General features: G+C 46.3%; 1 protein-coding gene across 2 annotated transcripts in view; it reads left to right on the top strand.

Annotated features, from left to right (window-relative positions):
- gdpd5 (glycerophosphodiester phosphodiesterase domain containing 5) overlaps positions 1-13,326 on the top strand; it is a 119,635-nt gene that overhangs the window by 22,462 nt on the left and 83,847 nt on the right. For both annotated transcript variants that reach the window (XM_031895709.1, NM_001127121.1), the window contains 1 exon segment: positions 10,403-10,575. In XM_031895709.1, coding sequence (XP_031751569.1) covers positions 10,459-10,575 — 117 coding nt within the window. In that variant the 5' untranslated portion in view covers positions 10,403-10,458.

A 13,326-nucleotide genomic window follows, 5' to 3' on the forward strand; every position in this document is an offset into this window, starting at 1 on the left:
TGTACTTGATCCCAACTAAGATATAATTACCCCTTATTGGGGCAGAACAGCCCTATTGGGTTTATTTCATGGTTAAATGATTTCCCACCCATTCCAGAGGGTGCTGAGCTTATAACCTAAGTCCCCTGGGGGAGGACACTAAATGCCCTACAATGAGTTGGACCCCCTGCCCCACATGTAGTTGCCCCACGTGTAGTTGCCACCTCACCCCTTTACCCCGGCTGTATACTAGCTCCACTTTCCCTATGTCTAGTTAGCAATGAATTCAGATGCATGTTGCATGGCTGCACATAAATCAGTTCAGTCTGTAGCATGATTCTAAATGAATTGCTGGTTAGCCCTGCAGGGTGTGTATTTAATATGAGGCCGGTATTATAGGGGTGCGGTGGCCGCCGTTACCCGCTGGGTGGGGCCCAGTTGCTTCTCTTTGTGGCCGTTCCTGCACCCTCTACCCAGTGTTTCTTCTTTCTCCTATTCCCTCTGTGCTACCATTTGGGTGGCATCTGTTGGCTTTATGATGCAGCAGCGTCTGCTGGTACCCCCCCTCCCCCTTCCCCCGGATAATCGGCGAGTGCGCCAGGCAATGTCTCTGCAATATGTGCTGTACAAACACTTAATTGGAGTTTTCTCATTAACCGGCCGACTCTGTGTAGCTGAAAGCAAATGAAATGTAAAGAAGAAAAATTCTTCTCCTTCTAATGAATCCACAGTGTTCTGTGATGTGTGCGGATCTGTCTGTGAGTCTCACCTTCCCCCCCCCCCCCCCCCCCCCCCCATTGTGTGAGGGATCTGTAAGTGCTGGGAGCTGTTTCCTTGGCTTTTGGCTCTACTTGTATATCCCTTATATTCCACTCTGCCGGCAATGCTTAGTACAGGGGAATCCCTATGTGCCATAGTTTTATGGTATCTCTCTGTACAGGCTATGAGCAAACTTAGGGGGCTGTTCCTGCTGAATTGTGCTTAGTACAGGGGAATCCCTATGTGCCATAGTTTTATGGTATCTCTCTGTACAGGCTATGAGCAAACTTAGGGGGCTGTTCCTGCTGAATTGTGCTTAGTACGGGGGAATCCCTATGTGCCATAGTTTTATGGTATCTCTCTGTACAGGCTATGAGCAAACTTAGGGGGCTGTTCCTGCTGAATTGTGCTTAGTACAGGGGAATCCCTATGTGCCATAGTTTTATGGTATCTCTCTGTACAGGCTATGGGCAAACTTAGGGGGCTGTTCCTGCTGAATTGTGCTTAGTACAGGGGAATCCCTATGTGCCATAGTTTTATGGTATCTCTCTGTACAGGCTATGAGCAAACTTAGGGGGCTGTTCCTGCTGAATTGTGCTTAGTACAGGGGAATCCCTATGTGCCATAGTTTTATGGTATCTCTCTGTACAGGCTATGAGCAAACTTAGGGGACTGTTCCTGCTGAATTGTGCTTAGTACAGGGGAATCCCTATGTGCCATAGTTTTATGGGATCTCTGTACAGGCTATGAGCAAACTTAGGGGGCTGTTCCTGCTGAATTGTGCTTAGTACAGGGGAATCCCTATGTGCCATAGTTTTATGGTATCTCTCTGTACAGGCTATGAGCAAACTTAGGGGGCTGTTCCTGCTGAATTGTGCTTAGTACAGGGGAATCCCTATGTGCCATAGTTTTATGGTATCTCTCTGTACAGGCTATGAGCAAACTTAGGGGGCTGTTCCTGCTGAATTGTGCTTAGTACAGGGGAATCCCTATGTGCCATAGTTTTATGGTATCTCTCTGTACAGGCTATGAGCAAACTTAGGGGGCTGTTCCTGCTGAATTGTGCTTAGTACAGGGGAATCCCTATGTGCCATAGTTTTATGGTATCTCTCTGTACAGGCTATGAGCAAACTTAGGGGGATGTTCCTGCTGAATTGTGCTTAGTACAGGGGAATCCCTATGTGCCATAGTTTTACGGTATCTCTCTGTACATAGAGGTTCCTATGTAATAGGGGCAGTAGTGAAGGGTAATGTTGGGGGTATAATTCCTCAGGTTGGCAGTCAGTGTTTGTTTCTGTACAAATGTGGCACTAAAGGATAAAATAACAGTGGGTGCCAAGGATCAGTGCGGCTTTTATTAACACAGGGTCCCATTGACTGCTGGGAGGGGGGATTTACGGAACATAATATCCTGGTGCTTTAGCGACGCGGCCCTTTGGAACAAAGGAAACTTTGTTTGGGATAAAAAGCCTCTTTTGTTTCCCGGCCCATCGCTGTAATAATAAACAAGTGTCAGTAACAAAACGTGGCCCTAACTCTCAAGTGCTGCGGGGCCACAACGATCCGTGCCAGGGACCCCCCGCTGCACAGATATAAGGAGATGGGATCTTTACTGCACCATTAGGAGCTGCGTTGGCGCTTAGGTGGGACCCCGGTCCCAGTGCAATAAGGGGACTATTTTTGCCCCAGGGGTTGTTAATAAATAAAAGCGCCCTGACTCTGTGCCAATCACACGAGTGCAAACAGGTCACATGAGGAAGATGAATGGAATGCAGGGTATGTACATAGCAGCGAGCGCCACTTTATTAAACCAAATAAGCACTTGTGTTATTCTCAGTGACTGACACTAATGCCCCCCGGCCCCCACCGGCCCCCTGCAAGCTCATTGTACTCCTGCTGTTAGATGCCCTTTATTAAATCTTTGTTTACACCTGACTCTGTACTTTAAATCATGATAAAGGCATGGAATAATTATTTTTCTATATTGTATGAATGCCAAATGGCCATGCCCAATGGCTAACCCCCCCCCCAGATTGCGGGGCCATCGGCAGTTATCATGGTGACCCATACTACTAACTCAGTAGGACCCCCTCAGTGATTGGCAGTAGTTGCCACCTTTTCCGGGAACAAAATTAAATATTAAAAAAATATATAAAAATAATTATTAATAACATTGGCATCAAGCATTGTTTTTACTGGCCAGGGGGCAACACTAGTTATTAGCCCACCAGTCACCTGGGCCCTCTGGGTAAAGGCCCCTGCCTGCATGTAAAGGGGAGCCCCAGTGAAAGGAAAATGCCTCCCTAGTCTGGCCTGACCTGCCCTAGTTATGCCCTAATGCCACTTCCGATCCACCCAAACTCCCCCACAAGCCACTGTAACGACCCATGAACCGTCCCTTCCATTGTGGGGGGGCCCTGGCTACTGTAACCCCTGTACCCCACTGATACCCCCCCTGTATAACTGATACCAACTTGCAAACTTAGTTTTAACCTACTTGAGAGCTTATTGGCACAATAGAGTCAGTTTTTGGGAAGGTGTATGTCCCCTTTAATGCTTCTCCCGCCAGCAATACTGAGCACCCCCAATAACCCCTACTAGTTCTGGCATGTAAAAGATGAAAGGGGATGTTCACCCCCAAAATGTATTTAAAAGAAAAACTATACCCCCAAACAATGTATATAAAATATATATTGTATAAACAGCTCATATGTAAAACCCTGCTTCATCTAAATAAACCATTTTCATATAAATATACTTTTTTAGCAGTATGTGCCATTGGGTAATCCTAAATAGAAAACTGCCATTTTAAGTACTAAGCCCCGCCCCCTGGGATCATAGGATTCACAGTGCACACAAACAAGCCAAGGCACACATACATGCTAGGCCCCATCAGCCAATGAATGGGCAGAGTTCTGCCTTTTGCTCCCACACTACTTCCTTTTACAGTTAGAGCTGCATCACTTCCTGTCAGCTGATCTCTGAGGGAGCACACAGCCCATCACTAAATGGCGGCTCAAGGGAAAAGATGTAAAAGGGCAATATTTACTGATATATATATATTCCAGTTTGGGGAGATTCTTTAATAGGCCACTTAATATGATATAAACTGCCTGTTGGTTACGTATTCATTCTGGGGGTGTAGTTTCCCTTTTAGTATGATGTATATTATATGCCCTATGAAGAAATAAAGAAAAGACCAATTGAAAAGTTGCTTATATTAGGTTAATGTAAACGTGACCGGCCCTTTAAGCTGTCCAAATAGATTTTTCAAGCCGATGAGCCGTCGGTTCCGCGCCCCGTGCCCGCCCCACCTGCAGCAGCTGCCCCGGCATTTGGTTCCTATCACTCTTAATAAGCAGCTGTCTGGGTCCCCCGGCGGCGAGGCCCAATCTGGCACTTGTTACTGCCCTGTAATGTCGCGCTCGGCCGGTGTTTACTCGCCACGCTTTATTAAATCGACAGCACTGCATTAAGTGGCTGCGTGGCCTCATTAGTTCCACGGCTTCATTACGGCGCCAAACGAGGTGCCCGGCCAGTCATGTTTAGTACATTCACCTTGGGTTTCTTTTTATAGGCCAAGGTGCCCAAGGCCGGGGGCAATTAATGTTACAGGGGACTAATACAATTGGTATAAAGGGTGCAAAGTGCAAAATAAGGGGCGCAGCGAGTGGCATAAGCATAGAGGGCACATAGCTGGGGGGGTGGCAGATAGGCGAGTCTGCAAGAGGGCAAAGGGGAATCATTGGGTTCCATGCTGTTCTGTGGGTGGGGGGCGTCTTAAATTCTTTTCTGTGGGGGCTGCCTCCCCCCATTCTTACTGGGCACCAGGCTTTTAGTACTTTGCACTACGGTTGCCACCTTCCATCTTCTGTAACTCTGGCCAGGGGGCGGGTCGGTAATGTCACAGGGGCGGAGCAGACTTCATCATGGGTGGGGCCAGCGATGTCCGGGGTGGGTTATGGTGGGATGATTGGCGATCGGGCAGGCAGATTCGACCTGTAAAGCATTCCCGGAAACAGGGCTTTATGGGTTAAAACTGGGCATATGGCAGCCCGACTTGGCACCCTGCAACTATGCCCTTGCTGCCCTCACTATTGTGAACTGGCTTTTTAAAGGGGAACTTTACCCAAAAACGTTTTGTTCTGCGAAAGTAAATGGAATACTAAGCAACTTTCCAATATGCTGTACATAGTGTTTTGCAAGTTTTTGTAAATGTAATTTCTATATTATATTTACTGCACTACTGATTCTGACTCCTGAAACAACCCAGCCGAAGCCGATTAACCGCCCTGGGGGAGAAGCGACTGCTGCTCAGAATGCCATTTTCTTTCGTTGTACAGAAACGTGTATTTTCAGCCTAATAACCTGCACTGGAGGCAATGCCCCTTGGTAAATACACCCATTAGTCTCGCTAAAGGTCACCGTGTCACCCTGGCCCCTAATTAGCTGGTGCTGTCGACATGCAGATAATGGCCACTTGCCTGGCGGGGGGCCAAGTCCCTTCCATTCCGGCACAATGGCAGCAGGACGTGCCCAACGATCCCAGATAGGCTTTGTGGGAGATGGTTATTATCAGTGACACATCAGAATGGGGCGGGGGGGGGGGCATGTTCTCTCAGGCGGTTTCATCTCGGAGTTACAGATAAGGAGGAGTTGTTGATGCCTTGGAACATTATATAATTATCTGCGCTCGGTGCCACGGGCCACTCAAGGTCCCCTTTCTGCTACAGGAGATAATCTCATCAGCCAGTGACAGAGCAGCCATGGGAGCGGCAATCCGGCCCGACCCATCCCTGCACTTCTACTCCCCATGTTATTCCTCTCTATAGACTTTATATTATTATCATTCCTTCCTAAATGTCTAATGGCCTCCTCCCTACCCACTGCCCATATACGGCTTTATAATTACAGGTATGGGATCCGGAAACCACTTGTCCAGAAAGCTCCGAATTACAGAAAGCCTATCTCTCATAGACTCCGTTTTAATCAAATAATCAGGTTTTAAACTTGATTTCCTTTTTCTCTGTAATAATAAAACAGTACCTGTACTTGATCCCAACTAAGATATAATTACCCCTTATTGGGGCAGAACAGCCCTATTGGGTTTATTTAATGGTTAAATGATTCCCTTTTCTCTGTAATAATAAAACAGTTCCTGTACTTGATCCCAACTAAGATATAATTACCCCTTATTGGGGCAGAACAGCCCTATTGGGTTTATTTCATGGTTAAATGATTCCCTTTTCTCTGTAATAATAAAACAGTACCTGTACTTGATCCCAACTAAGATATAATTACCCCTTATTGGGGGCAGAACAGCCCTATTGGGTTTATTTAATGGTTAAATGATTCCCTTTTCTCTGTAATAATAAAACAGTACCTGTACTTGATCCCAACTAAGATATAATTACCCCTTATTGGGGCAGAACAGCCCTATTGGGTTTATTTAATATTTAAATGATTTTTAGCAGACTTAAATTATGGAGATCCGAATTACAGAAAGATCCTTTATCCGGAAAATTCCAGTTCCTGAGCATTCTGGATAACTGGTCCTATACCTGTATAATACTCCTGGTGCAGAGGGATTGTTGCATGAATGTGTGTGAGTAATCAGATAAAACTGCAAGTGCAATACCGTAATGAGCAATAAAAGCACTTAGACGTGGGCTTAATGAGTCCTGCGGAGACAGCGCCATTGATTTATTGGCTCCTTCTCCCTGACGCTCGCTCCTTATTCATCGGGTTTGGAAATCCGTTAAACGTTCAGCCAGAGGGATCAGAAGTTTGTTAACTAGAGGGGGAATTAGGCCGATGGACTGGAAGATCTCTTGGCAATTAGTGAGTATAATTTGTAAAATTAACCCCCTCCCCATTACAAGGCCTATTCCATTCAATTGCAAAAGGCAAAGTGACCCCTGGGCAGTGCACTAGTTACCCCCCTGCTGATACCCTGTGCCCACGAGCAGGGCAACCCCAGAGGGGCCCCAGGTAGTCTCACAGACTCTTACTGTTACAGAGTGGAGAGTCTAAAGGAAGAATAAGATGTCATTAGAGAGTAATGGAAGGATATGCTGTCACCATAGAGTCAATGAAGAATATAATATCACTAGGGCAGGGATCCCCAACCAGTAGCTCGGGGGTAACATGTTGCTCCCCAACCCCTTGGGTGTTGCTCCCAGTGAAGTTGCTTATTTTGAATTCCTGTTTTGGAGGCATAAAACCACATGTACTGCCCAACAGAGCCTCCTGTAGGCTGCCAGTCGGCAGAGGGACTACCACATAGCCAATCACAGCTTGCTTGTGTTGCCCCCCAACTCTTTTTATATTTGAATGTGAATCATGGGCAAAAAAGAATATGGGCCCCTGCACTAGAGAGTAACGAAAGGATATAATGTCACATTGAAGTATATGATGTCACTAGAGAATCCTTGAAGAATATGATGTCACTAGAGTGTCCTTGAAGGATATGATGTCACTAGAGAGTAACTGAAGGATTTGATGTCACTAGAGAGTCCTTGAAGGATTTGATGTCTCTAGAGAGAGCCGGATAGATATGATGTCACTAGAGAGAGCCGGATGGATATGATGTCACTAGAGAGAGCCGGATGGATATGATGTCACTAGAGAGAGCCAGATGGATATGATGTCACTAGAGAGAGCCGGATGGATATGATATCCCTAGAGATAACCAGATGGATATGATGTCACTAGAGATTACCAGATGGATATGATGTCACAAGGAGCGTATACCAGGGAAAGGGATGGGTCCAATGACTGATCTCTTGGAAGTCACTTACAGAAAGACCAAGAGTGGGCAGCAGAGAGTGCAGTAGGGCAGGGTGGGGCCTTGTTTGTAGGTACAGTTACCCCGGGATGATCACCCAGTCTGCCCCAGGAGCTCCATTGGCAGAGCTGCAGTTCTAGTAGTAATTGGAATTGTCTTAATGAGCTGAATGGCTTTTATGATAACGATGCCCCCACTTGCGCATCCAACGGCCGCTCCTGGGCTTCCCATTGTGCGGCTAACAAGCCGCTTCTTTCTCTCCCGGAGTGCTGCCAGTCGCTCTGTAAATGGGCCGACTCTCTGCCCGAGCCCCGGCACACATGGGAATCGGCTCACTTTGCTCTATTTCAGCAGCTGCTGTGAGTTGAAATGTGAGCTCAGCTGCCCGGCCTGTAATTATACCAGCAATTTGCATGGTAATGCGGCGCTTCAATGAAGGGGAGAGCATTGTGGGAAATCCTCCCTTATTGCTGCATTTGTGTGAATGAGCCAATACTACGAAGGGTCCTTAACTCTAAATACCGCCGCGCTACGGGTAAATACCATGAACCTCAATGATCTGCCTGGGCCCTGAATTAGTTGGGGTGAATAATATAAAATATTTCCTTGGTTGGAATGAATCAAAAGGAAACTTTGTGGCCCTAAGGAATACATGAAATGCATGAGCCGAAATCAGATGGAAGAAATGTGATTGGTCTGTGGGAGCCTTTGGCCAGTGGCCCCTGGGGCACGTTACAGCCATCTGAAAGAGGCCTGTTACATCTGCTCCTAGTGGGTGGAGCCCCTGGTGGCACCGCCCCTGAGCTAGGGTTCCAAGTCCAGGCTCCTCCTTCATTCCCAGACGTCTGCTGGGGCTGCTAGCATCTTCTAGACCAGGGGTGGGCAAACTTTTTGGCTCAGGGGTCACATTTCAGACGGGCCAGGCCAGCGTTATGCCATTTCCGCTTGTCAGTTCCCAGACGCCAAGTCTCGCGTGATGAGACTTGCGGAGTCGGCGGGCCGGATGTGGCCCACGGGCCCAATTTGCCCGCTTCTGTGCCACCTCCTGGCTAATGACACATTATGAGGTCATCACCAGTGGGTGTGGCTATCCAATAGCAGTTGGGTTGCCCAGGGAGCCACAGAAAATGGGGGTACATCCCCCCCTGAATCTCCTACAGTAACAGTGCTATTAGATTAATGGGTGTATTGCCATTAAATAGTGCAAATATCCTTTTTATTTTTGTTTGTTTTCAATATGTGCCCTGGGGGTCAGCTGCCAGCTTGTTTGGGAACAATGGAGTCAATACGAGGCTGAAATTGCTTTGCATCGATTTTGCTTTATTAAAAACCAGGGGATTGATCCGTTCATAGAAGTTCCTGTGTCGGTGGGAAAGGCTGCCAAGATGGTTATTACTGCAGGGAGGATTATGTGACTGGGTTAAAGGTAAATCCGTTATTAACCTCCGCAGAATATTTTGGTTCTGGGGGGGGGAGGGAATAATCTAGCCCCTCCCTCGCCTTTGATTCTATCCTCCCAGTACCTCGGTTTGTATCCTGCAACCAATAAGCCGAATGGTTCCCGTTGCGGTGTGGGGGGGGGAAATTGTGCATACCCTCCAGTTCACCTTGGCCCGTTGTGCCCTATAAATAACACTGCTGGGGCCCCCGGGGGCCGTACCGAGGTGTAAGATCTATATCATGTGTCTGGGAGAGAGAGACAGCGGCCCAACCGATAACCAAGGGCGCTACTGTAAAGGGCAAGTAACCCCGAGACAATAAGGATCAATTCAATTGACTTACAGTTTGGCCAAAGGAGTTTACAATCTAAAGTCCCTATCCCATTCACACACTAGGGCTTATTGATTAACCCTGGTTGCTATAGGTTACTGCCCAGGTGCAAATTTGCCCGATGTATGATATTGAACAATGAAAGTAAACTTCTGATTGGTTGCCATGGGTTACTGCCCAGGTGTAAATTTACCCAGTGTTTTTAAATGACCCCAGGTCAGGTAATGCCCTGGCTGGAATCAAACCCGGGACACCAGTGCTCCAAGGCAGCAATGTAAACTGGAAGCCTGTGAGCCCCAGTTCAAAATATATTCTAAAATAATAGTACAGGTATAGGACCCGTTATCCAGAATTCTCGGGACCAAGGGTATTCCGGGTTAAGGGAGTCATTTAACCATGAAATAAACCCAATAGGGCTCTTCTGCCCCAATAAGGGGTAATTATATCTTAGTTGGGATCAAGTACAGGTACTGTTTTATTATTACAGAGAAAAGGGAATCATTTAACCATGAAATAAACCCAATAGGGCTGTTCTGCCCCAATAAGGGGTAATTATATCTTAGTTGGGATCAAGTACAGGTACTGTTTTATTATTACAGAGAAAAGGGAATCATTTAACCATTAAATAAACCCAATAGGGCTGTTCTGCCCCAATAAGGGGTAATTATATCTTAGTTGGGATCAATTACAGGTACTGTTTTATTATTACAGAGAAAAGGGAATCATTTAACCATTAAATAAACCCAATAGGGCTGTTCTGCCCCAATAAGGGGTAATTATATCTTAGTTGGGATCAAGTACAGGTACTGTTTTATTATTACAGAGAAAAGGGAATCATTTAACCATTAAATAAACCCAATAGGGCTGTTCTGCCCCAATAAGGGGTAATTATATCTTAGTTGGGATCAAGTACAGGTACTGTTTTATTATTACAGAGAAAAAGGAAATCCGTTTTAAAATTCTGAATTATTTAATTAAAATGGAGTCTACGGGAGATGGGATTTCGGAGCTTTCTGGATAACGGTTTCCGGATAAGGGATCCCACACCTGTACTGTTTTATTTTCTATACGTAGACGGGATCTAATGGGTTGTGTTTCCCTTTGCAGGACACCCAGGACCTGATGGAGTTTTGATAGGAGCCTGCTGATAGGCTGGAGAGAGTATGGTCAAGCACCAACCCCTACAGTACTACGAGCCGCAGTTATGTTTGTCGTGCCTGACTGGAATCTATGGCTGCCGCTGGAAACGGTACCAGCGGTCACATGATGACACCACAAAGGTAGGGATAGGAACGTGGGTGATCGAGGGGCGTGGCTACAATGTACAGTTTGTTTAATGGTGATTGGTTGATTATAGCACCCACAATCCTCCTCTTGCTGCTTGTTGTGGCACAGGGTGTTTGTATTTGGGGTTACAGCATTGCTGGACTGTACCGGGCGTGCCAGAAACATTCTGTTGATCCACTGTTATTAATAGGCAGGAAAGCTGTATTAGAATGTGCGAATAGAAGTCCTGCTTTGTTTCTCCTTATGTATTCCTCTATTTCTGTAATCTATCTATTCTAAGCACAATTCAGCAGGAACAGCCCCCTAAGTTTGCTCATAGCCTGTACAGAGAGATACCATAAAACTATGGCACATAGGGATTCCCCTGTACTAAGCACAATTCAGCAGGAACAGCCCCCTAAGTTTGCTCATAGCCTGTACAGAGAGATACCATAAAACTATGGCACATAGGGATTCCCCTGTACTAAGCACAATTCAGCAGGAACAGCCCCCTAAGTTTGCCCATAGCCTGTACAGAGAGATACCATAAAACTATGGCACATAGGGATTCCCCTGTACTAAGCACAATTCAGCAGGAACAGCCCCCTAAGTTTGCTCATAGCCTGTACAGAGAGATACCATAAAACTATGGCACATAGGGATTCCCCTGTACTAAGCACAATTCAGCAGGAACAGCCCCCTAAGTTTGCTCATAGCCTGTACAGAGAGATACCATAAAACTATGGCACATAGGGATTCCCCTGTACTAAGCACAATTCAGCAGGAACAGCCCCCTAAGTTTGCTCATAGCCTGTACAGAGAGATACCATAAAACTATGGCACATAGGGATTCCCCTGTACTAAGCACAATTCAGCAGGAACAGCCCCCTAAGTTTGCTCATAGCCTGTACAGAGAGATACCATAAAACTATGGCACATAGGGATTCCCCTGTACTAAGCACAATTCAGCAGGAACAGCCCCCTAAGTTTGCCCATAGCCTGTACAGAGAGATACCATAAAACTATGGCACATAGGGATTCCCCTGTACTAAGCACAATTCAGCAGGAACAGCCCCCTAAGTTTGCTCATAGCCTGTACAGAGAGATACCATAAAACTATGGCACATAGGGATTCCCCTGTACTAAGCACAATTCAGCAGGAACAGCCCCCTAAGTTTGCTCATAGCCTGTACAGAGAGATACCATAAAACTATGGCACATAGGGATTCCCCTGTACTAAGCACAATTCAGCAGGAACAGCCCCCTAAGTTTGCTCATAGCCTGTACAGAGAGATACCATAAAACTATGGCACATAGGGATTCCCCTGTACTAAGCACAATTCAGCAGGAACAGCCCCCTAAGTTTGCTCATAGCCTGTACAGAGAGATACCATAAAACTATGGCACATAGGGATTCCCCTGTACTAAGCACAATTCAGCAGGAACAGCCCCCTAAGTTTGCTCATAGCCTGTACAGAGAGATACCATAAAACTATGGCACATAGGGATTCCCCTGTACTAAGCACAATTCAGCAGGAACAGCCCCCTAAGTTTGCTCATAGCCTGTACAGAGAGATACCATAAATTAAATGTGGAAAAAAAGACTGCAGCCAGATCTGGGTACATGAATGCTTCCCCTTTAAATGGTGACTGAGATAAGCATCTGATCCAATAAGCTTCTTAGGGATTGGCTGAAAGTGATCTAACTGTGGAGCCTTTGAGGCAGAAGCCACATGGATTCTGTCAGCCGATTGGTTATTCATGCTCCTATGGCGCAGTGCTTGCTCTTGTTCTAGTAACTCATAATAACAAATCAGCTAGCGGCAGGGGTGTAAGTTTGGGGTACCCGGTGACTTGTGGTCACAGCAACTCTCCCCCCTCTGCCTATGGGCCCCCCAGGTATGGATTACTGACAACGACCTGAATGCTACAATGTATTCCCCCCCAGTATATACAGGCTGTTACCCAGTTGCCCCCAGGTAGGGGCCCTGCTCTAACCCGGTGCTATTGCTGCTGCTGCCCCCGCACTCACAGGCCGCGGGTGTGTTGTAGTTCTGCGTGTTCCTGTGTTACATACAGATGCATTTTCAGTGACTCATTTCCAAATCAATTGCCATTAAAGGACCCATTAACGTCACATTCGTCGGCATTTACTCCCATAATCCCCTGTTTCCTATTCAGCGCGAGCGCCGAGACGCTTCCCATTTACTGGAGAGGTCACACGGGGACGCCAATAAGATGCGGATTATCTCTGGTTATTTACTCGCCCCTGTCATGTTTATATGGCGCTCGGCTTGTTCCCCACTCCCCAAACAGATGTTCCCAGAGTTTATATCCCTCTCTCACCCTCCTTATTCCATTCCCCTTCCTCAGGCGCTGAACTGTACAGAGCTCTATAGTGCGGTCTTTCCGTAATTCGGATCTCCTACCTAAAGTCTGCTAAAACATTATTTAAACAGTAATTAAACCCAATAAGATTGTTCTGCCCCCAATAAGGGGTAATTATATCTTAGTTGGGATCAAGTACAGGTACTGTTTTATTATTACAGAGAAAAGGGAATCATTTAACCATTAAATAAACCCAATAGGGCTGTTCTGCCCCCAATAAGGGGTAATTATATCTTAGTTGGGATCAAGTACAGGTACTGTTTTATTATTACAGAGAAAAGGGAATCATTTAACCATGAAATAAACCCAATAGGGCTGTTCTGCCCCCAATAAGGGGTAATTATATCTTAGTTGGGATCAAGTACAGGTACTGTTTT

This window comes from Xenopus tropicalis, chromosome 2, assembly GCF_000004195.4.
Source record: "Xenopus tropicalis strain Nigerian chromosome 2, UCB_Xtro_10.0, whole genome shotgun sequence".
NCBI lineage: Eukaryota > Metazoa > Chordata > Amphibia > Anura > Pipidae > Xenopus > Xenopus tropicalis.